The 23,625-nt window shown below is 36.8% G+C and overlaps 1 protein-coding gene across 1 annotated transcript in view; it reads right to left on the reverse strand.

Moving 5' to 3' along the window:
• The window catches only part of LOC133515349 (DNA-binding protein D-ETS-6-like), a 47,011-nt gene extending 25,654 nt beyond the window's left edge, over window positions 1-21,357 (reverse strand). Inside the window, exons 1-3 of the mRNA XM_061847874.1 lie at window positions 19,308-21,357; window positions 16,416-16,558; window positions 15,844-15,979 (exon numbers count right to left, since the gene is read on the reverse strand). Of these exons, the coding sequence (XP_061703858.1) occupies window positions 15,844-15,979; window positions 16,416-16,558; window positions 19,308-19,416 (388 nt within the window). The 5' untranslated portion in view covers window positions 19,417-21,357. The remainder of the gene's footprint in view (window positions 1-15,843; window positions 15,980-16,415; window positions 16,559-19,307) is intronic.
• Between the last annotated feature and the right edge of the window lie 2,268 nt (window positions 21,358-23,625).

The raw sequence follows: 23,625 nt of genomic DNA on the forward strand, positions 1-23,625 counted from the left end.
CAGACAACTAAAATCAAACTGTGATTTACTACCGCCAGATAGTCTGGCAACACTACTATCACTAGACATCGTACATGAATACACACTTAAGTTTTATTTATTTGTAAAAAGAAGAACCACGCTTAGCAAGGAATTTGTACTAAGTAATTGCTTTGCTTCTTGGAGGTATTATTATTACAATCTATTTGTCTACTTCTCATACATAAGTCTATTAAGTCTACAAGTTGTTTCAGAGCCTATCCAAAATTTTAAAAACAAGTTTCTTACCGAAATACTAAATAAATTCAAAATTGCAGCAAGTGCTACGATATTAATTTGTTTCATATATTTAAGCACTAAGGGCCTGTTTCAGAATGACCAACGCTAATTAACAAATACATTAACTGCCAGATAAAACTACTTAAGTTGTAAAGTTTAAGCTTATTTGAAGATTGTGAAACGCCAACAATGACATTATTCGTCAATTTGCTTTTGCAATGTGTAATATATGATTTAAAATGTCCGGTCCAAAATATAAATCAGTTGACCTTATAAGTCATTACAAGTCTACTTACACTAGGATAGACTATTATGTAACACCTGTAAAACTTCGTAATATAGTTACATAATATCCTCTTCTGTCGTTGACTTCGCCGGTTAGTCATTCATCATGATTCATAAGACTAAACTATCAGTTTATTTTATTTGGATCTCTCTCATGGCAACCTTATGTTTCTACGTAGGCATCGGCTTGAAAATAGTTGCATTTTAGGTTTCCTAGTGCAGTAGCTCGTCAAGTACTCACTGGGAATGATAACTGTTTCTTCGTTAGTGGGTATGTTGCATAAGAGTATCAATAAGAAATAAATGCAATAATTTAAACTAAAAACAATGAATGGAAACCAGCGAATACCTACCCGCGATTGTAGCAAATAATGATATGGAAGAACGACGTCTGTCATCAAGCTGGCAGAAATTGGATACAGATAACAACTAATCGACAGTCGAAATGAATGGAGATGAAGAAATGGAGGAGAATGGAAAAAAGTCATATTATGTCTGAGACCGGCGTTGTAAAAGCTGCCATAGACAATATCATATGTATAATTTTTTTACATCAGTAACTTGAACAACTGAAAGCTGAAATTGTTGCAAACTGGCTACTTGATTAGAACATAGTCTAGCGAGCGAGGAGCTCATCCGTTAGATGAGGCAAAAAAGTAAACATCAATATTATTAAAAAACTAACCACTGGAATGAGTTTCACAGAGGTTTCACAACTCCACGAGCTTTTGCTGCATCACTGTCGAAAACCCGAGGTCCACCATGTTTAGTCAACTCATGGTCTGACAAATAGCTTAATTTATCACGAAGGCTTTTTTATGCTAGAAGGCGCTTCTATGAATACAGGCTTCAGTAATGTGGCGGAAGAACAACTACGAGAAGACAATAAAACTATTTCAATGATATTAGTGACTAACCTAACCGCTTCTATCCATTGGACATGATAGTCAGTATAAGTTGTAATATGCGCATTACAGGTGATTCACATTGAGTCAAATTATGTCTTAAGCTTGTGCCTACTTACTACCAACTCCGCTTACTTTGTCTTTATCTTTATAAATGAAATTGCGAGGTAATTCTAAAGTTTTCGTGTTAATTTATTATTGCATACTCGTCATTTGTTTTTTTCTTATCCTAGCTTTGAAAGAGGAGGAGGTGCTTTTACGGAAAAAACGTAGTCGGGTTTAAGTTACAAAACGGTTTGCTTGTACACTTTGCATTTTGAATCAATAAATTTCTCCAGGTTTAGTTTTAAATTGTCCATGGTGAGGATGGGTGTGTAGTGTGGTGAGTGCGATATAAGAGACCGTGAAAAAGTGGAAAAAGTATTGACTTGACAACATTTTATGAAATAAAAGTTTGTAAGAAAGATTATGGTCGCTTCATAATTGTCTAGCTTTGATCCTGAAAACAGTATGTTATCCAACCGCGCATCGCGACCGTGAGAACCTGAGAAGTCCGCATTCCGCTATGATTCAGAGGAGAAAGCCTGGAATCCGGTCCCCCGCCAGCCTAACCGGACACCAGCTACGTAGAACACCCACCTAGTTACGCGGGTTAAGGCAAACTGGCCCCTTGCCGAGACCGTCCAGTGAGGCCGTACATCCAATTTAGGCGAGCTAGGCAGGATGGAACGGGTCCAAGTAGAATGGTTGGAAGAACAGGTCCAATTCACTTGTCGAAGAATCTTAAATATGCAATGTGATGGTCTTGTTTTAGACTTATTGATTTAATTATTTCTATGGCATGTTGGATCAATTAATTATTTTGCGGACATTGTAATGTATACAAGGTGGCGTAATGTGAAACATAGTGCTGATGAATAAAGGGATTAATTCCGAAATAAAAATTATTATATCCACCTGATTAAATCAAATTTGGAACCAAAATAATCAAAACAGTTTCGTAGATTAGCTTAGTCGTTGAAAATAATAAAGACTGTCAGCAATTATTCTGGTGCTCTCATTATTGTAAAATTTTCCCAAAAATATGTCTTGATTCTATTTATTTTTATACTGCCATTTAAATTAATTAGTGTAACGCTCTGAATAATGCCTAAAGACAACTACAACCTTTTGATGCCCGTACGTAATGAATAAATAACCGTTTAATTAAGTGTTTGGCGCCTCGATAGTGTTTGGTATTCCTGGAAAAGCCACCCGCGCCGGCGCCACTGATCGCGCCGATTCGACGCCCGTGCAACACCTATTCACTGAACGATTAAATATGTACTTCTCTCAATATAATCTGATTTATACTTAAAAATATGTGTAAATGAAGGCCAGACTCAGAATGGTATCTAGAGAAGTGTTTTTCTTGCTAGGGATGTATGTATTTGAGTGACCTATATGTAAGCTGGCTGATGTCTCTCGGTCAACTAAAATGTGTTTTAAATAGGGGATATTACTGCAATGTTTTGCCGCCATCAGAGTGCAGCATTAACTCATATTGGAAACCTGAGATTAACTAATACATAATACCCACTATGCCTTAAACTTATACAGATTTTAAACAGTTTTTTGACAAGTTTTCTATGACTTTGATGCATCAAGGAGGGTTGTTTACAGAGAGTCTATCGCGAACCGCGAAAATTGAAATTTCGTTATCTCTAACTATGAATATGCAAGATCCTGTGTGTGCTTGTAGCGCCCAAAACTCTGCGTAGAAGTTTTGCGAAATATTATTATTGATTAGGGTTTTGATACTTATGATTCACATAACATCAGCACTTGGATGCTCCGCAGAAAAACGGCATTATAAGGTAGTTACAACCTTTTATATAAGGATGTAAAGTGGCACATTACAATAACAGTCGTCGCCAATGGCGTCGGCGACATGAAACGGACGCCTTCATAACAACAAGCTTAGCGGCCAATCTTATTTATTCTGGGAGGTCCAGCCCCGACCAATAATTTTATTTAGTTTGCCGGCCTCTTATTATGAGATAAATCGTTTCCGATCGCGCTTTGGCGGAACGGGAAGGAAATTTGAGAACTGCTTGAAGTTTCGCACGAATTGATCGAATTATAGTATTTCTTCGAAAAATATACAATAAGTATAAATATTACCTATCTAAAATTAGACACTGGTCAGGAAAGAAGAAAACATTATATTAGTAAAATCAAATCATTTCAAGCAAAAGGGTAATTTAAACCAAAAATACCTGCAGAAAAAATAAAATAAATTTAATAAAAGTTTTTGAATTCAACAATTTGCAGCGGCGAAAACATGCATTTTCCAAGATTGTAGAAGAGATTTCCAAAATCCGTTAGTAGTGGAGATATTCTAATTAAGTAATAAAATGGACTAATCCCTATTCGTCCAAAAGAAACTCATCATACTGCTTTCTGGGACTTACCCGTAACCCGTAAGTAGTGTGAAACATTTTCAAGTTAGGTATCAACATAACCTGAAAACTGTCCTATTGAACTTATTCAGACGGAAGCGAAACAACGATGACTGGCTTACAATAGAGATTGTCATGTTAGGTAGCCGTTAAAAAAAGGAAACGAACCAGACAGACATGACAAAAATACCCGCGACAGTAATCGTCTGGTAACTCACCGTATTTTAACCGAATGATTAAGATTAAACCCGCCACGTGCGTCGCAGATTCATTTGGAACCCCGATCAAAACGAACACTGCTATTATAGCAAGAAACGTGTGAAGAAGGGTTCCACGCTGAAGGGCATGATGATGATGATAAACATTAGTAAGCGTACCATTTTTATTCCAAAAAAGGCAAGAAAGTAGCAAAGAAACTTGACTTTAGTGAACAGAAAAAATTTGACACAACTAATTTACAAAGGGACACAGTTGTTGTTTAACCGCTCGTGCTAATTATCAATATTAGCACGAGCGGTTAAACAACAACCAGAGCAAGCGAAAGATTGGAATCTTGAGCGTTGCGAGGGTGTCAAGACTGTCAAGGCATGAGGGTTAAACAAACTTTGCTTCCGAGTGAAACAAAAATGTTCACCACAACAACGCGAGGAAAATACTAACTATGCACTATCAAAAAAAAAACCGGACCCGACCCGACATAAGATCTAGAAAGAGAGTTTATAATTTTATTATTTGGTAACACCCGATCCGTCACGTCACACGTAAAAAAAATTTTAATGTGAGATAATAATAATATTATAATATTTAGTATACCTATGCACGTATAGCAAGGAACGCTAAAATCGCACCAAGTTATTGAAACTCCTTATGAATTTATGTCACTATGGCTTAACTCGACAGTGCAAAGTTACCATTCTTCCCATATGAAAGAGCTTAAGACCCTGGCCTATTACGTTAATATAAGTTATTTTATTCCGTACTAGGGGAGGATACATTAGCAAGTCAATGGAGCTCTGACGACAAGCAGTTTCATTTAGACGGTGATACAGTGGAACCTCGATAGTACGAATATGAAGGGAAACGCCAAAAAGTTCGTGATAACGATAACGGGTTTTCGTCTTATGGAGGGTACGGTACGGACTTAAAGAGGTTCTAATGGAGGTTTTAATTCGTCTTGAAGATGTTTCGAGTTACAGAGGTAAAATGAATAAAAATTCGTAATAGAGAGGTAATTAATTAATTATACGAGTACATACGCACGTTCATATATTTTTTTTCGAGTTAGAGAGGTTTGTTGATGATTAATATCGAGCTATAGTGATGAAATAAGAAATTAAAATTTTCTGATTAAAGAGGTCATCGTGAGGAAACCTGTATACATCTGCGTAGAAAATCAAAGGTGTACCTATGTGTAGTCCCCAATCCGCATTGGGCTAGCGTGGGGACTATAGCCCGAGCCCTCTCGCACATAAGAGGAGGCCTGTGCCCAGCAGTGGGACGTATATAGGCTAAATTATCATTTATTAAAGAGGTCAAATTTCAGTTTTCGAGTTATGGATGTTAAATTTGTACTGGATAGCCGTAAAGGGAATCGTTGGTTACTGCGTTTTAATGAGGTTAAATATTTCGAGTTTTGGAGGTTTTGGGACTTTTGGGCTTTGAAGGGAAGGGAATAGCATTTTATTTCGTGTTCTTATAGAGGTTCGAGTTAGCAAGGTTCCACTGTATGATATTTTATTTGGAGGGCGGGATTCCAATTGTGATATTTATGGGACCGACTGGATGAATGACCTATCTTCCTACATTTTTATTAGACAATACTTTAGTCCAATGGCTACCAAATATTATACCTGTACTACCTATACAAGGTGTTCAAACTTATCATAGTCAAGTGGTTACATTACAGGTGACTTCACAACAGACGTCTATTTTATTACCTTGTTAGCTGAAACATGTAGAATGACAACTAACAACACCATTTACTTATTGCATATTAAGTATTTTTGTTAAAAATACGAGAGATAAAAAATATTTACCGAGGTATTTTTTTATTCATGTATTAGATATTTACGTGTTTAGAAAGTAAAATTAGATCAGAACTTCTGAAGAACCGCTTGTGGCCACTGTACCCTTTGTGGCCATTTATAGTTTTAATATAAAATAAAATAAATTTATTGAATATATACCTTTACAAACTCGATTTATTACCTGTATGAAGCTTTAAAAATTAATATATAAAAGTAATTTTAAGTATATTTGAATATATGTAAAAATTATATGTAACTTGCCAAAAAGGGTACTTCTGTTCTGTCCTATTTGTATTCTAATAGATAAAATAATGTGGCTACATCTGGGAGGAGCGCCATCTGTTGGGAAATAGAAGAACTAATGCGGCTAAAGTCAATAATGTTCATTTCGGTAACAAGATTCATCTTCATAAACTTAATGCGAGAGCAAACAAAACTGCTCACTCCAGTGTCACGTAATCGAGTTTGTAAACAATATTTAATTTTAGTTAGTTCCGAGAACGCCACGTGGTCGTCGTTGGCGCCAACCGCGTTGCCAAAACTGGGTAACCATTACTCACGAGATGAGTTCTAGCTTGAGTCAACGCTCCGGAACCTGACTCACACTTCCTAGAACCAGTTACTTCCGCGTTTAATCTGTGAACTGTATTGGAGCATTTGGAGCCCCTTGACTTCTCTGAGGTGAACTGCCATAGCTAGGTTTTAACTTGGGTCATTACGCTAGTTTCCGTCCAGGCTCTAGTTTTCGTCCCCTACCTTACTCAAGCTCAAGACGTGCGTGATTGATAAACTCTAACTTCGTCTCGTCTAGTTATGGCGGTGCATGTCACATTAATTCAGACAATGTATGATGAATGATTGAATATAATTCGCATTTACCTTCTGACTATGCGCTATCAGAGATAAGATCGTGGTCTGTATCATGGCGGAATATTAACCGATTTCAAGAAGGAGGCGGAGATTCTACATGTTCTACATGTGTAAGTTCGTCGGGATTTGTGTTTTTTAATGTAAATGTTATGAATAAGGTGGGATCGATTTTGTTTTATTTTATTTTTTAGTCAGTTGGTCCATTGTTATCACCAGGCTCTGGTAATGGAAACCTGAAGAAATGCGATTCTAAAAATATGTAGGCATACCTATAATTCATTTAGAGTTTATTTAATAATTACTTTTTTTCCTGCTATTGATGAAAAGTTGAAGAAAAGTTGAAGACCTAGCTGTATTTTTAACGTTTTATGAAGTCGTTTGTTTTGCCTAACTTTGCTTTTTGAACCTTTTTGTAAAAATTAGCTCAGCTAATTTTGTTTTTAAAACTAAGTCGATATCAATTTTTCCAAATTTTAAAGCAAGTGGCGACCCCGTGAATCCCGTGATACACGGCCCAATAATTTTGTTTTGCCACGGCACGCTCTGAGTTCCACGCATTCTTGGCAACAGCGGTGTATCCGCCAAAAAACGCTAACAATATATGTAGGCATGTAATATATGTAAATACGGACATTTAAACTGCTAATTTGCTCGCATTCAAATAGAAATTCAGCCTTCATATGTCATCTGCCAAATTTTGAAGCGACTGACCCCTGACACACGCTAATAGTAATAACGTTGTTCTCGGCAAGCTTCAAGTTCCGCGCATTCTTGGCACCACGTCCGGATCCGGTTGTCCATTCGCCAACTTTTTTACTCGAAGTGAGCTCTTACCTAATATTACTTGATCTAGATATTCGTTATAAATATGCGTAATCAGAGATCAGATATGCTTGTTGTATGGCATTAGTCGGTTGAGATTTGCGGATGGCCCGTCGCCCGGCGTTCCTTACCAACGCGTTGTTGGCCGTGATTCACACATTAGGCCAGTGATACTATTTGGCAGGTGCAATAAAATCTAAAGTACTGTTATTGCTGGCACGCGAGCAACACCATGTGATTCAAAGTCCAGGCATTTTATAACGTAATCGGAATGGTTAAGGTATGATTCTTCTTTCTTAAAGAAGAAAATATATGATTGTACGAAATGTTCTATACAAACATATAGGTAGTGGCACAATTTGATTAATGAAGTTTTTATCCAATATTTATTTTACTTCACCTTTTATCGGAATTTGACATGATTAAATCCTTAAGATCTTGGCAGCTGAGGGATGGTTGCTATTTTAACTTAATTTTTTACTTGCTTTTTTGCTTTTTACTTGGAATTTTAACTTGCTTAAAACATAACTTGCGGAACTAAATAATCCACAAGGAATTTATCTTGATTGTTTTCGATCTTCATGACCCTCACCCTAAGCATGACCAGGGATAGAGGGCAATAATGAGATGATTCCGTTATAGATTACCTTACCCCGTTTTTGGGCCCTTTTCGTCGTTTCTGCGTCCCTTAGGAGCTGGGGGTCAACTTTTACACTTATCTCTATTCCTTTATTACGAATTAATGCAATCCGTTTAAATTAAACTTTCAATATAGAGATTTTGATAATTATAGGAAATTAATAGTAGATTGTTAACCAAGGGATCAAAGGCACCCATTTCTGATTAGGTAGTTTGGCGCTGGAAAACTGAAATGGTGCCTTTTAGTTTTAAACACTCTACCTTTCATTACGAATACGATAAAATTAAAATACATCTTTTCTTCCTAGCGCTGTCCCGGCATGTTTCCACAGCTCATGTGAGCCTGGGGTCCACTTGACAACTAATCCCACGATTTCGCGTAGGCACTAGTTTTTACCAAAGCGACTGCCATCTGACCTTCCAATCCAAAGGGTAAAACTAGGCCTTGTTGGGATTAGTCCGGTTTCCTCACGATGTTTTCCTTCACCGAAATATCAAATGATATTTCGTACATATTACGTTCCGAAAAACTCATTGGTACAAGCTGAGGTTTGAACCCGCGACCTCCGGATTGCAAGTCGCACGCTCTTACCGCTACGCCACCAGCGCTTCTTAAAATACATGTGCATATAAAAAAACACGGCTAGATATAAACTTCAGTAGGTAGTACTTCTTGAGGGTGACTTTCACTTAACAATTTAGGTAAAAATATCGTTATTTATGGAATGGGGAGTTAATTATCAGAATGGAAATTGTACAACAAATTCATTTAAACATAAGTTTTAATTACTTATTGTAAAAGAAGACAAAAACCTACTTAGAAAATACAGTCCTCTAGAGCAGATACGTATCATTTTATGCACACTTTTTAGACAGCAACGACCCACTTTCAGAGCATGAGAAATGAAAATTAATTTAAAAACTGCGGAGTCAAACAAATTCTACGAGAAATCCGTTTGGTTGGAGTGAAAACTTATTTCTAGTAGGTGCTAGACTAAAAACTTGTTTAAAAAAAAAACTATGGGTATAGTTTTTTTTTTAAAACAAGTTACTGTTTTAAATATTTGATAATATTTCATTTATAGAATTTTTAGTACAATTGGCACTGAAAAATTGAATCAAGAAATATTTATTTTTATCCAAACTTGAATAATTCGTTCAAAACGCTTAATCAAATAAAACACCCAACCTGTTCGATGCCAGTCCTCCCGTGTGACCAAAGGATACCACTTATTATATAAACTAGCATTTAAAGTTGTAAATTTAATCAATCGAATATGTTAGCTTAGTCATGCGATAAAAATGTCATAAGGTCATAACAGTCGGTAAAAGCATCATCGTTTACTTACACCAAGGCGTGCAGTGTGCACCATTAAATAGGTCGCGCCGCGCATAAGGAAAACGAGCCGCAAACGAGATGCAACGCACTACGCGGTGCGCCCGCGCCGCCGCCCGAGCAAAGCAAAAAAACAAGCGTATTCCCACAACTAACATGGCTGTTCCCATATCAGTGCAGGATGACTATGACTAAAAGCTACATAAAAAAATATATATAATTATGATAGAAATAAAAATAAATAAAATAAAATAAAATGATTTATTTCGGATAAAAAATCCATAGTTCTTAGTTACATTTACATTTAACTTATAAAATAGTGTTAGGGGAGTTACAAACTAATTTGAAGTACATAGTTATTTTGCTACAGAGTGGAGTTTTGTCCACCGCTGCAGCAGAGGGGAGTCCCACCTGTCCAACAAGGCTATCATGATACTGTTAATGCTATAGGATACTTTTTCAACAATTCGCCATGCCTACTCGTACTCAGCGAGGTGAATAATTGAATATACTATGTCAGGTCAGGCTGAACTACTTTTGCCTACTATTAAATACTACTTACCCTGTAAAATTTAACCTACAAAAGAAAACATGGATATCTAAACAATAGATGAAACGGAAATTTTCGGGTTGGCCCCACAAATAAAAACTGAATAATCAGTTAGCAGAGTATCTATGCTAAAACTTCGAAATTAAAAGATCACATTTAATGCTTGAGGCTAACGCTCGTCTACATTCTAAAAGTGATCTGAATAATATATAGCCTGTAGGGATCGCTACAAATGGCCTACGTATACTTTGAAACTAAAGCGTTTAAGACCTTCTATGACCACTACGATCAAACAAAAGTAGCTACTGTACAATACCATTATGTACTTGTATTTAAAAAGCATCAAGGTCCACCAATGGCCGCCATATATGTCTTTTGTAGAGTAGCGGGCAGTGACCGGACCAGCGCGTGAGCAAGGTCGCAGTCCTATAGTAAAAGCCCAAAGGGCACATGTCACTAAGATTTTTGGGTACGTTGTATTATTTTTAAATTAGGCTGACGATGGGCAACCTATGCATCGGGCGAATCGCATTCCTAACTCTTTCCAACAAAAATAAGTCACGCATTTTTGCAGTTTTTGGAAGCAACGGGTCCTGGGAATGTAAATAAAAGAATACATTTTTCTGATAACTGTGTGTTCTAATATATACCTTCTCCTCAAATTTCTATCATCCCCCTTTAAAGAAGTTGAATTCATAATATTCTTGAATGAATATTAAATACTTTAAGATTCAGTTAAGATTAAAATATTAATGTACTAGCTATACTTATATGGAAGTTTTTTATATGATATATGTATAATCAGAACGGTTTTTCGGCAAACAAATGTGTTGGCACATCCACGGTACATCCATTGATAAAAATGAGCTCAGTGCCAAGTTATGAGTAATATAGAAATGAAAACCAAACAAGGCCAAACTAGATATCTCTTTTTCTCAACAAAATTTCAAGAATAGCATTCGTCATTAATTGCACAAGTTGGCCGGAGAAGTTTCAGATGAGTCGTGACTCATGAGAGATACGCGATCTCTGAAAATTAGAATCGGAAGTAATTACTTCCGTAATTTTCGTAGAACGGAACGTCATGCCTGCAAGTGCGCTGCGCTGACGCATCGAGGGAAACCCCGCGCGCAGTGGCAGCTTCTGCGGACGGCAGATTTGATCCCATATCTTTGAGATTTGGACTGCAGTGATCTATTCTATACCAAAGTCCAATAGTAAAAGCAAATAATGTAAACAATATATGCTTGGTTGGCATTTGACATCTAACCTAAAATGTTTATGGAAGTTGATTTCACTGAAATATTATTAATTAAAATATTTAAGTAAGTATACATAATTATGAATTGTAGATAAGTTCATGATTGTCGTCAAATAGTGCGTGATCATGAAGCATTGAAGGTAAATTGGTGTGTTTACATTATTTGCAGTTTCTATTGGGCTCCACACATTATCATCAAGTATTAGTAAGAAGAAGAGGTACATGTAAGTATGTATTGTTGTTCCATTCTAAATTTCTAAATATAGATGCTAATTAATAGCTCTGCAAACTAACAAATAATCCAGTAACTTTGTCGACTTTTGTAATGAGGTGCGTTTGTGTCAAATCCGGTAGTTCTGATTTTTCAGAGAGAGGTACTATCAAAAACTAGTCCTTCGGAGTTATAATCGCCCAAATCTAAAAAAAACACGAAATTTTCGCCACTAGATTTTTGACAAAGTTGCGTTCGGCACTCGAGGTCTCAAACTTGAATTTTTCATTAGGCCAACATCATAAACAATAAGCCTGCAAAAAATCTAAACTACTGGATTTAACGCAAACTCTAATGTTTAATGTTACTGAATTAAAAACAATATTAGCATTTTGTAAAATAATTTTGCTATGAATGTTAACTAATACATCATATAAACTAATCTGAGAGTAATATGCCAAAATTGTAGAAATGTAATGGTTTTTTATTTTATTTTACAATAGCTAATAGGCAATCTACGTTTCTACGGCGAGATTTTAGCCGCGAGGTAATACAACATTATGAATCACGATCAAAATGGACTTTCATTCATATTCTGTAATAGGTTTTATCAAGTATGGCCGAGGCCTCCAGCTATTGATGTTAATCCCATCGCCAAACGACGGCGAGTATTCGCGTCATAAGCACCAGTATAGAGATAACTCCGATTGCGCACTGTTATTAGGATCTCGAGGTCCCAGTTACGCTGGTTAAGCGCTAGGAGAATTGTCAGCGCCGGCGCACATGCGCGTAATTACGCTCGTAGTGGTTCCACGAAGCCTGACTCATGAATGGCCGGGATGAATGGCGGTGACTCACGGCCATTCACGAGACCGGGCACCGCGGTCGCCGCCGCTCAGCGGTAGATGGCGCTTTCGTAACGAATGCGATGCGTATCTATCTTCGAACCGTTTGCCGCGTTTTATTACGGGTTGGAGAAACAACAATTTAGCCGACTGCAATTTTATGAAAGCTATCTTAATTCGGTTTGTTTTTAATTTAAGTACTTAAGTAAATACCTTTTTTTTTAGTAAGTACGGAATAAACGGAAAATTATTTTGAAATATGTATAACGCAAAAGTAGCTACAAAGGAGCAAATTGAAGTACCTTTCCATGTTACTTATGTTTAAAGAACTTTATTTTCCTCAAAAGAAATTTTACATTTCACTTAATGAGAATACTTACTTATATATACTTACTTTTTTATATTTTTTGTCTAAAGATAGATTAAAGAAATGAAAATGTTGACACTAGTTTTCAAATGGTTATGATTATGTCTTTACCTACACAACTTACTTAATACGATACGACAAATTATTTAATACGATTTTTTTGCCATTTTTTGTCTATAACTTTTTATATTTTTTGTGTGCTAATAAACGCTTTAAAATCATTTTTCTATACATCATTCCGAATATAATGAAGTATCACACGTATTTTTAGGAGTAGTATCTCTATTTGTCACCATTTTGAACTTGTCGAGTAGACTACACACAGTGTAGTACCGTTTATGGAAGGTAAGGAATGGAATCTCCATATACCACAAAGTATCACCAAAAAACCTTAAATAGGTGGCGCTACAATACTTAAAATACTTGAAAAAAAAAATTAAATCATTAACAGCGCACTTAACTCCGCCAATAACACCTAGATTCTTAGCTACTCTAGCGCTACTCTGGAGAGATTTGGAACTATTATTTATAGTTGACAACTGGACACTTTTGCATCAGGTCTGCCTATGAAGATTGCATTCCTATAGTACCGTTGTTGTGTTTTGACATTGATCTGACACTGAAAGGTGACATCGGAAGCTGAAGAAAAACCTCATGAGGAAACCAGATTAATCCCAATAAGGCCTAGTTTCCCCTCTGGATTGAAAGACAGAACGCGGTCGCTTTCATAAAAACTAGTGCCTATACCAATCTTGGGATTACTTACCAACCGAGCCCCAAGCTTCCATGAGCCATGACAGAAAACCGAGACAACGCGAAGATGATGCCAATAATTAAATTAGAACGCATAATTCATTTATAATTTAAAAATATATGACAAAATACATATGTGTAAAGTGATAGGTGTGTGTAAGACAAAGATTAGTTGGTTATCTAGTTAAATGAAGTATCATGTAATCAGCTATTAAGTAGTGATTATGGGATCTTTATTAAGTACCTTTATTTAGAGTATAAACATAGTTTTATCTGTACAGTCATACCCAGTGTTAGTCATACGATTGCCAAATCTTATCAAGTAATCAGTCAATCCCATCACACTTCATCTTGAAGTGTTTTAGTACAAGAAAAATTTTTTTGATGCGAATTTTTTTTTGTATGTGGCAAGTCGTCCAAGTCAGCCAGCCAACTCATCATCCAAAAGCGGCCAAGTGCGAGTCGGACTCGCGCATGAAGGGTTCCGTACCATTTAAGACGTATTAAAAAAAAATCTACTTGCTAGATCTTGTTCAACATTTTACCACTTTGGACACACATTTTACCACTTTGGAACTGAATCTCGCGCAAACTATTCAGTTTAGAAAAAAATGATGTTAGGAACCTAAATATCATTTTTGAAGACCTATCCATAGATACCCCACACGTATGGGTTTGATGAAAAAAATTTTTTTTTAATTTATTGACGTATTAAAAAAAAACTATTCACTAGATCTCGTTCAAACCAATTTTCGGTGGAAGTTTGCATGGTAATGTATATCATATATTTTTTTTAGATTTTTCATTCTGTTATTTTAGAAGTTACGGGGGGGGGGACACACTTTTTACCACTTTGGAAGTGTCTCTCGCGCAAACTTTTCAGTTTAGAAAAAAATGATATTAGAAACCTCAATATCATTTTTAAAGACCTATCCATAGATACCCCACACGTATGGGTTTGATGAAAAAAAATTTTTTTTTAAATTTGTATGACGTATTAAAAAAAAACTACTTACTAGATCTCGTTCGAACCAATTTTTGGTGGAAGTTTGCATGGCAATGTATATCATATATTTTTTTTAGATTTTTCATTCTGTTATTTTAGAAGTTACAGGGGGGGGGACACACATTTTTTCACTTTGGAAGTGTCTCTCGCGCAAACTATTCAGTTTAGAAAAAAATGATATTAGAAACCTAAATATCATTTTTGAAGACCTATCCATAGATACCCCACACGTATGGGTTTGATGAAAATTTTTTTTTTTTTAATTTTTATGACGTATTACAAAAAAACTACTTACTAGATCTCATTCGAACCAATTTTCGGTGGAAGTTTGCATGGCAATGTATATCATATATTTTTTTTAGATTTTTCATTCTGTTATTTTAGAAGTTACGGGGGGGGGGGGGGGGGGGGGACACACTTTTTACCACTTTGGAAGTGTCTCTCGCGCAAACTTTTCAGTTTAGAAAAAAATGATATTAGAAACCTCAATATCATTTTTAAAGACCTATCCATAGATACCCCACACGTATGAGTTTGATGAAAAAAGATTTTTTGAGTTTCAGTTCTAAGTATGGGGAACGCCCAAAATTTATTGTTTTTTTTCTATTTTTGTGTAAACATCATAATGCGGTTCATAGAATACATCTACTTACCAAGTTTGAACAGTATAGCTTTTATAGTTTCGGAAAAAAGTGGCTGTGACAGAATCGGACAGACAGACGGACATGACGAATCTATAAGGGTTCCGTTTTTTGCCATTTGGCTACGGAACCCTAAAAAGGCCAACATTTTTCACGTCAAGAATTTTTCTTCTAGTTTTTCTTAATTAGAACAGGATACGGAATGTGCCCTTAAACGGATCCCCCACTATTTTTGTTACGCATTGTCAATATATGTAGTGCTGTTTGCCCCATAATATGTTGAAAGGAAACGAAGTCGCGGGCAATGAAAGGCGATAGTAAACAACCACCTGTGGATTTATAATAGAAGAAGTGTTTCTTTCACGTGTCTTTTTAACACTCCACGAAGAGAAGGGGCAGACACTGTCATTATCATGCTGTCACCTAAGGCGTACCTTTAGGGTACTGACTATAGGGTATGGCGACGGGGCTGAGAGACTGGTGGCTAGGCTGGGGGGCAGCGGCAGTAGCCGCGCGGACTGCTCTTGCCTGCACACGTTTAGTGTACTACTGACTATAGGGTATGGCGACGGGGCTGGGAGCCTGGTGGCCAGGCAGGGGTACCTGCACACGTTTAGAGTACTTACTATAGGGTATGGCGACGGTGCTGGGCGCCTGGTGGTCGGGCAGGGGCGGCGGCGGCGGCAGGCCGGCGGCTGCGCAGCGTGCGTGCTGAAGATGCGCGCGCAGCAGCCGCGCGGACTGCTCGTTACCGGAGCACACCTGCAAGAATTGAAAAAATAAATTAGAAATGAGCAGACTATTAGAAAGCTTTTATGAACTTAGTATTTGATGTGATTCGTATGATCATTTTATGATTTTTTAAGAGATTAATACCATTTAGACAATCAATCACTAATAATCATTGGCCTGAATTAATGTACAGTCAGCTGCAAAGAGAGGTGACCCCCCTGCATAGACTGATTGATTGGGTCACCTTTCTCTGCAGCTGACTACATCATCACGTAACACGTAGTTGTCGTCGTTATACCATTAAAGGGTCAGACTTGCAGCCATTGCTGGTGAGCTTGCCGGAGTTGGGCGGTAGATCGCGGTGCGCACAAACTGAAAGCGCGCGACGTCTACATTTTAGCGGATCCATATATATAAGTCTACGTTGGTCAAGAGAGAGATAGAATGAGTGAGTGAGAGATCATACCTGCAACCATTGTTGGTCGGTGAGCTCCAGCAGCGCTGCGCCGGAGTCGGGAAGTAGATGCGTTCGCGGTGCGCATACACTGAAAGCGCGCGACGCCCAACGAACCCAGCGCCGCACGTCGCGACCATCCCATTTCACCGGATCTGTAATATAAGGCAATAATAACTGAAATAGGTTTTATATATGTACACGAAAAAGACCGCTGTGCCTTGAGCTGGGATTAAAGTTTAATCCCAGCTCAAGGCACAGCGGTCTTTTTTTTAAATCATTAAACCATAAAGCGTTTCGGCTTTCGCGCCTACACCACTTGGGTGACGACAGCACCCGGCCTTTAGAAACGACACAAAATAAAATGTAATATTGGTCAATGGGCGAATCTTCTAGGCCTTCTAGTGTCATAATTCCTCAAACTAGTGCCTACGCCAAATTTTGCGATTAGTTACCAAGCGGACCCCAGGCTCCCTTGAGCCATGGCAAAAAACCCGGGACAACGCGACGAAGATGATGATGATGATGACATAGTCTTACCGAACCGAATATTCGGCCGAATTATTCGGTTCATCTGTAACATCCCCTATATTTAGCAGCTAATGATGAATCGCTTCCTAGGCAATTCACTAGAAACAAACAAATCAAAATTCAAAAGGCAAGGAACTCTCGTAAACAAATTTTCAATACTTTCCAAATAGTCAAAAATTCTATGGATCCAACATGTTGTTTCAATGACAACTGGAAAACCTAACCTAATGGAAGAGAAAACTTGGAAAGATCTGAAGGAGCTAACAATTTAGTGTTGCAACAAGACAAGCATCATAAAAAATATTTGCCGAATATTAGGCACTTTAACCGAATAATTTGGCCGAATAAGAACATTGGAAAATATGCCGAATACCGGATAATTACCGAATATTTGGCCCACATCTAATACTTATGCTTATTTATATGGTAACCAAATTGTAAGTAGATATTACGATATAATTTGGCCGGTTCGGCCGTCACTACCTACCTATCTATTTGACGCTGACTGTACACTTAATGGTAATTAAGATTATTGTGCTATACCATTTTTATAGTGTAATCTATTTATCGTAATTGTTATTGCATGCATTAAAATTAAATAATTATTTTCAGTCTAGCACATATGTTATTGTTACTATAAAATTTGCGCATCGTTTAATTACGATAGAATACTGTTAAATACTCTACAAGAACATCCTGCCACAAAAAATAAATATTCTTGCAAATAAATGATATTGATTTATTGATTGATCAATCAATCTTTTACTTTTTAATTATGTACCTACTAATATGGTAAACTTTTGTTTGTTTATTAGTTATTAGTTCGCTTTTTGAACGGTTTAGGCTGTGTGACTTTTGCATAGGCCCGAAGGGCTAAAGTCCCCAAAAATAGTCGATTAACACTGGTTTGATGCAGTATTAGATAAATACGGGAGAAAAACTCTATTATTAGATATGCAGAAAAAAAAAACTCTTCAACACAATTCAGGACCACAAAAAAAAGCTAAGTATTGTGAAAATTCGCTTTTATAAAAAAATATTATTGTATATAGGTATAGCTAACAATAATAATCCCTATATAGTTTTGCTTACGGCGTTTACAATTATTATGTTACCTTCATATATAATAAATAAATACGCGAAAAACTCACCCATTTTTTGAATAAGTCGTACATTTTTCTTAAGGGAATAAAAACCTATAACATAATATGAACTATGAATAGATCCTTACATGTAATTTTAGTACAACTAGGATTGCCCACAAAAAATATTAGATAATACCTGTCATACAAACTAGAATATTTTTTGTGGGCAATTCTAGTTGTACTAAAATTACATGTAAGAATCTATTCATAGTTCATATTATGTTATATTATAGGTTTTTATTCCCGTATTAGTTAGACCTACGGGTTTGGTTTGTTATGACGAGCGGCGCTGAGCCTTAGGCCTAAATGCGCCGGCGCTGTCTGGGTTATTTCAGCAAAAGTAATCGTTTTTGAATCTCAATATAACATTTTCATCTGGTTTAGGTAATACTTTTCATTAAGTGATTACTATAAAATTATACCAAATTGAGTAATGAAAATTATCAGAATAACAATTATGAAGTGAAAAGCCAGATAATGGGAGGTTAAATGTTAAATGTTGAACATCGGAAAGGTCAACAAAATAATTTCGCGATATTCGTCCAATTATGCATTTTTATGTAAGTACCCTAGGTTCCCTTGTAAATAAAAGGTTTAGTTTAAATTATGACCCTGGCATAATTATATTAATAATCGTTTTTTGATATTTGCCTGAATTAATTTATTCTGTAACAGAATAACTCGCTGTGATCTAATTTATAGAATTATGAATAAGCCAAAGCAATTATTAAGTTTATTGATTTGTTGCTATAAAAGCACCCATTATCTTCCGCCGGTCCATCGCAATATGATTTACCGAGTAATACACTCATGTCATCAAGACCAATATTTGTCATCAAAAATCTTCACCCTTCTTTACTTACTGGACACATACACAATCCGAGTTTCATTCAGCACGATGCACTAAAACACTGGTCATGACCATCATCACACATCACTAAGAACTTAATAAAACGCATCAGATGCCTTTACGACAGCTCTGTTTTACGTTTTTGAATAAAGCAATCCCTTAATGGAACATAAACTTTTGTCACAAATCTGGAGTTGCCGAACGCTTCAGATGAACCCATCACGACTGCTTCCCTACTGGGCACAGGCCTCATTAAACGAGAAGGAGTACAAAACCTATCGACACACCAGTATATATCACCACTAAGATCTTATTGGAACACCATTCGCCAATCTCGTAGGTCATAAATTTTCGGAAAGGTTGAAGAGCGCGTCATACCAGAAGGCACCAGCACCTCGTCGTCGTCATGCGCCGAGGAGGCACCAGGCTCAGGGGTAGCAGGGGGCAGCGAGGGCGCCTGCCCAGGCGCAGGGGGCGCAGGCTCCATGCAAGCATCGCGGGGCGCCAGGGTGCTGTCGCCGCGGATGGTAGCCGAGGACTAGGCGCGCGGCCGCTACGCGTCGCTTTATGTATAGCGTAACGTTGACGCGTCATCGTCGTGACGTACGCGCACACTGGTACATTCGCGGTACAGTCAAATGGTAAGCCAAAAGAAATAGTGACTAATATATGCATAGTACACGAGATAACATCTGAAACAGTAGTTAATTGCAAATACGGACGATCACGTTCAGTACGATTTCTGATGTAACACTCGTTTTACACTGGTCCCTTAAACTTGTGTTCGTACATTTTATCGCGATTAATACACTTTCCCGTTTAAGATGCTTTTTAATAATAATAAACAAATATTATAGGACATTATTACACAAATTGACTAAGTCCCACAGTAAGCTCAATAAGGCTTGTGTTGAGGGTACTTAGACAACGATATATATAATATATAAATATTTATAAATACGTAAATACATAGAAAACACCCATGACTCAGGAACAAATATCCATGCTCATCACACGAATAAATGCCCTTACCAGGATTTGAACCCGGGACCATCGGCTTCGTAGGCGGGGTCACTACCCACTAGGCCAAAACGACCATCGTTTTTTGATGTGGTCCTTTCAGAATCTTCGGTAAGAGCGTGCGGAGGTTGCGGGTTCAAACTCCGGCTCGTACTAAGAGTTTTTCGGAACTTATGTACGAAATATCATTTGATATTCACCAGTCGCTTTTCGGAGAAAGAAAACAACGTGAGGAAAACGCAATAATCCCAATAAGGCCTAGTTTACCCTCTGGGTTGGAAGGTCAGATGGCAGTCGCTTTCATAAAAACCAGTGATAAGATTCTTGTGATTAGATGCCAAGCGGACCCCAGGCTCCCATGAGCCGTGGCAAAATGCTTGGACAACGCGGCGAAGATAATATTGTAGCAAGCTATAAACAAAACTAAAGCTTGAACCAAACCAAGCGAACTTTTTGCCTTGCATGTCTGCCGACAGAACCAGTGTGCGTCGTGTGAGGAAAACGTTTTCTTGGAACTATTGGAACTACATACAGTCCGTCTGCGCGAGCGCACCGCGAGCTTACACTGCGCGCCGAAAAAAACACTTTCACATTCGGTACAAGCATTCTCTACATTTAAGAAATACTTACTACTTGTATATAGTAATAGTACTTGTATATTGTATAACTGACGTACGTGTTTAGTTTTGTGATAAAGCTTGTGGACAAACAAAAATGAACTCTACGCTGTGATGTTAAATATCGAAATCCAGGTCGTGGCATTGAATGACTAACTATGCATTCAAAGCAGATGACAGATTCAACTTGTTTACCTTTAATCGTATGGATTGGTAAAAAACAATAACTGCATAGGTACTGTTTGTAAGGATTGTGGGTGGCTTAGAATCGTGGCTCGTGCCATTATGTTAGTTATGGAAAGGATGTACAAGTTCTACTGTACTGAATAATAAGAAAAAGCTTCATCAGATTAAACGAGAACAAAAATGTAACTAGGGGGGGCAAGTTTATATCTGTACCTGCCTACGCCCTGCCTATGTAAATACTTCATTCAAGGCAGTTTCGAGGTCATAATTCTGCGCTTCAAGCTTTAATTATACTCGCAAACTCCATGAACCACCACTTTTACTACTAGCTCAAATTGCAGAGAACCTTTTGGTTATCAACCCTCATTAGGTAGGGTCAGAGTGAGCTACGGCCCAATTCCCGAGCCGTTCGAGCCGTTGTGCAGAGCAGCTCTACATATTCGCTCTATAAAAAAGAGTTCTGGAAGTTAATATTTATCCGGGACTTGTCCTGTACTACGAGTAGCTATCGTAAAGTATGCCTACTTTGCTCCAATATACGAAATTAAATTTTAATTTCAAATTTATTATATTGTGGTAGGTATGTTGGTATATATGCCGATTTAAAGCAGACCATCACTACTATCATAAGAGATATAATACATTGATTGAGTAAGATGCGTAAAATCTAAGACAATTTCGTGCTTCAAATTTGACAGGTAAACGAGATGGCGCTGTACAGCTCCATACATTGATTGTCAATAGTTGACGTTTGACAATTCAGACATGACATTCATTCAAAATAAGGACCACGTTTTTTTCTTAGACATTACCTCTGTATTACAATCAATTCTCTTTGCTATCATGTTGTAACACTGAAATGAGGTTGTGAGACTTGTGATATAGTTTTCATACAATAAAAACTATGGTAGCACTAAACTGTGGTAATACTCTCAACTCATTTTTCACCCCCTAGGTTTACAACAACATTTCAAGTACCTATAATTTAAAGAATATGTTTCAAATTTCAACGGTGCACGTTAGTTAACGTAAGCAGTGCACGTTAGTTCACGTTAGCAGTGCACGTAATAAGTTTAACCTGTGTAATTGTCTATCTGTTTGACTATCTCTGGCATCCTAGCTCCCATTAGGATAAAGTGATGAACTGATTTGAGTAATTACAATAAAGGAGTTGTGCTACACCCACGACGGTTTCGTGATAGGTTTTAACTCAGTAGTTTTTTTTTTACAATTTTTGTTAGAATCTTTCCACGGATCTTAAAATTTTATATTTAGACATAAACCTAGACATAAATTTTTTTTATTTAACACCACATTGAAAAATGTTTACAGGCAATGCTACAAAACATTACAAGCCTTAAAATGAAATTAATTAGGCACAAATTTATGTTTACATGTAGATATAAAAAAAACTTTTAAAATTATGATGCTAAAAAGGAGCGAACCTCAGCATGTGTTGCAGCAGGCTTACCTACTACAACGCTGGTTTTCAGGCCGACCCTTCGTACAATACGAATTTGCTTGCTGCTTGTCGGAAACTGTATGGCTAAGACTGTTTTAGTTTGTGTAGAAAATAATATAGGTATCCATATATATGTTTATGTTTGTGGATATATTTATAAGATTATACTGTATGATACTATGACATATGTGAAAGTAGGTTTAAAGTTTAGGCTAAATAAATACGTTAATTTTTATTTAAGTAACAGTTCTATACATTTAAGAAAGGATTTATATAATGGTTTTAATTTTGAAAAGGTTTTAATCCTCCATTTTTTTACTATTAAGTTTTCGTTATGAGTGACGTAGCATTCTGCAGGACTCGTTCTTGTTTGGCCAAACAGTTATGACACAAAAAAAATCGCGTTTAGTGTACGTTTCAAGTTTGAGAAGTTCTCTCAAGTCCTCATGAATCAGAACCTTGACAAAAACAGGAAATAAAAAATCTTACTTGCTTAACATCGCCGAAGAATACTGTTCTGGTCTTCATCAGCAAGTTCACTTCATCTAATGGCACTCTTTTGAGTGCAAACGCTTGGTTTGTAATGAAAATACAAAAATCGCTATATAAGATTTAATGAGTTTCCTCAATTCCTCATAGATCCCATCATCAGAACTGAATTTTGACAGAACAGGACCAGTCTGGAACTTTTAACAAACCAATAATTTTCGCAATCGGTTCAGAAATGACGGAATTCTGAAGTAAAGGTTAGATTGAATTGGTAACCTCCTCCTTTTTTTGAAGTCGGTTAAAAATAGTAGGTAAACAACAACTCACTGAATCCTCCTAGAGTCCATTATTTTCAGAAAGTACATATTTATACCTGAACCTCCTCTGAGTCCCAGTGTCATTATTGCAATTTTGAATTTGGAAACTTAGGACCTTTCTCCAATTTTCAATTCCATAAGGATTTTTAGATTTCGAGCTAATTCAGCAGCGATTTTGATAGCACAGACTGGGCAAGTGGTTTTTTAAACGTCATAATTTCATAGAAGTTTGACTCCACATTGAGATTGAACTTGCTCTACTCTACTCAATTTAAACTTGTTAGTGTTGATTTAATTTTAAGAGCGGTTGCAATTTTTATTGTAGGTACTTATTTCCTTTTCTTGGATATGAGATTTATGTTCATTCGTCAATAAATTTATCATCAACATATGCAAATAAGCGCATTAAATTAGCATAAACTGCGAGTGTTTCCACACATCCAAGATCCGCGTTGCAACATGTCCAAAACACAAATTACCTATATGACCAATAACAAACGTACTTTTTATCTTTCGCAAATTTTAATTTTACAAAGTATTCAAACAACGTTCACCTTGAGACTTTTATTGAAAATATGACAATCCTTTCTATACATAAGAAACCT

The sequence above is a fragment of the Cydia pomonella genome, chromosome 2 (assembly GCF_033807575.1).
Source record: "Cydia pomonella isolate Wapato2018A chromosome 2, ilCydPomo1, whole genome shotgun sequence".
Classification (NCBI taxonomy): Eukaryota; Metazoa; Arthropoda; class Insecta; order Lepidoptera; family Tortricidae; genus Cydia; species Cydia pomonella.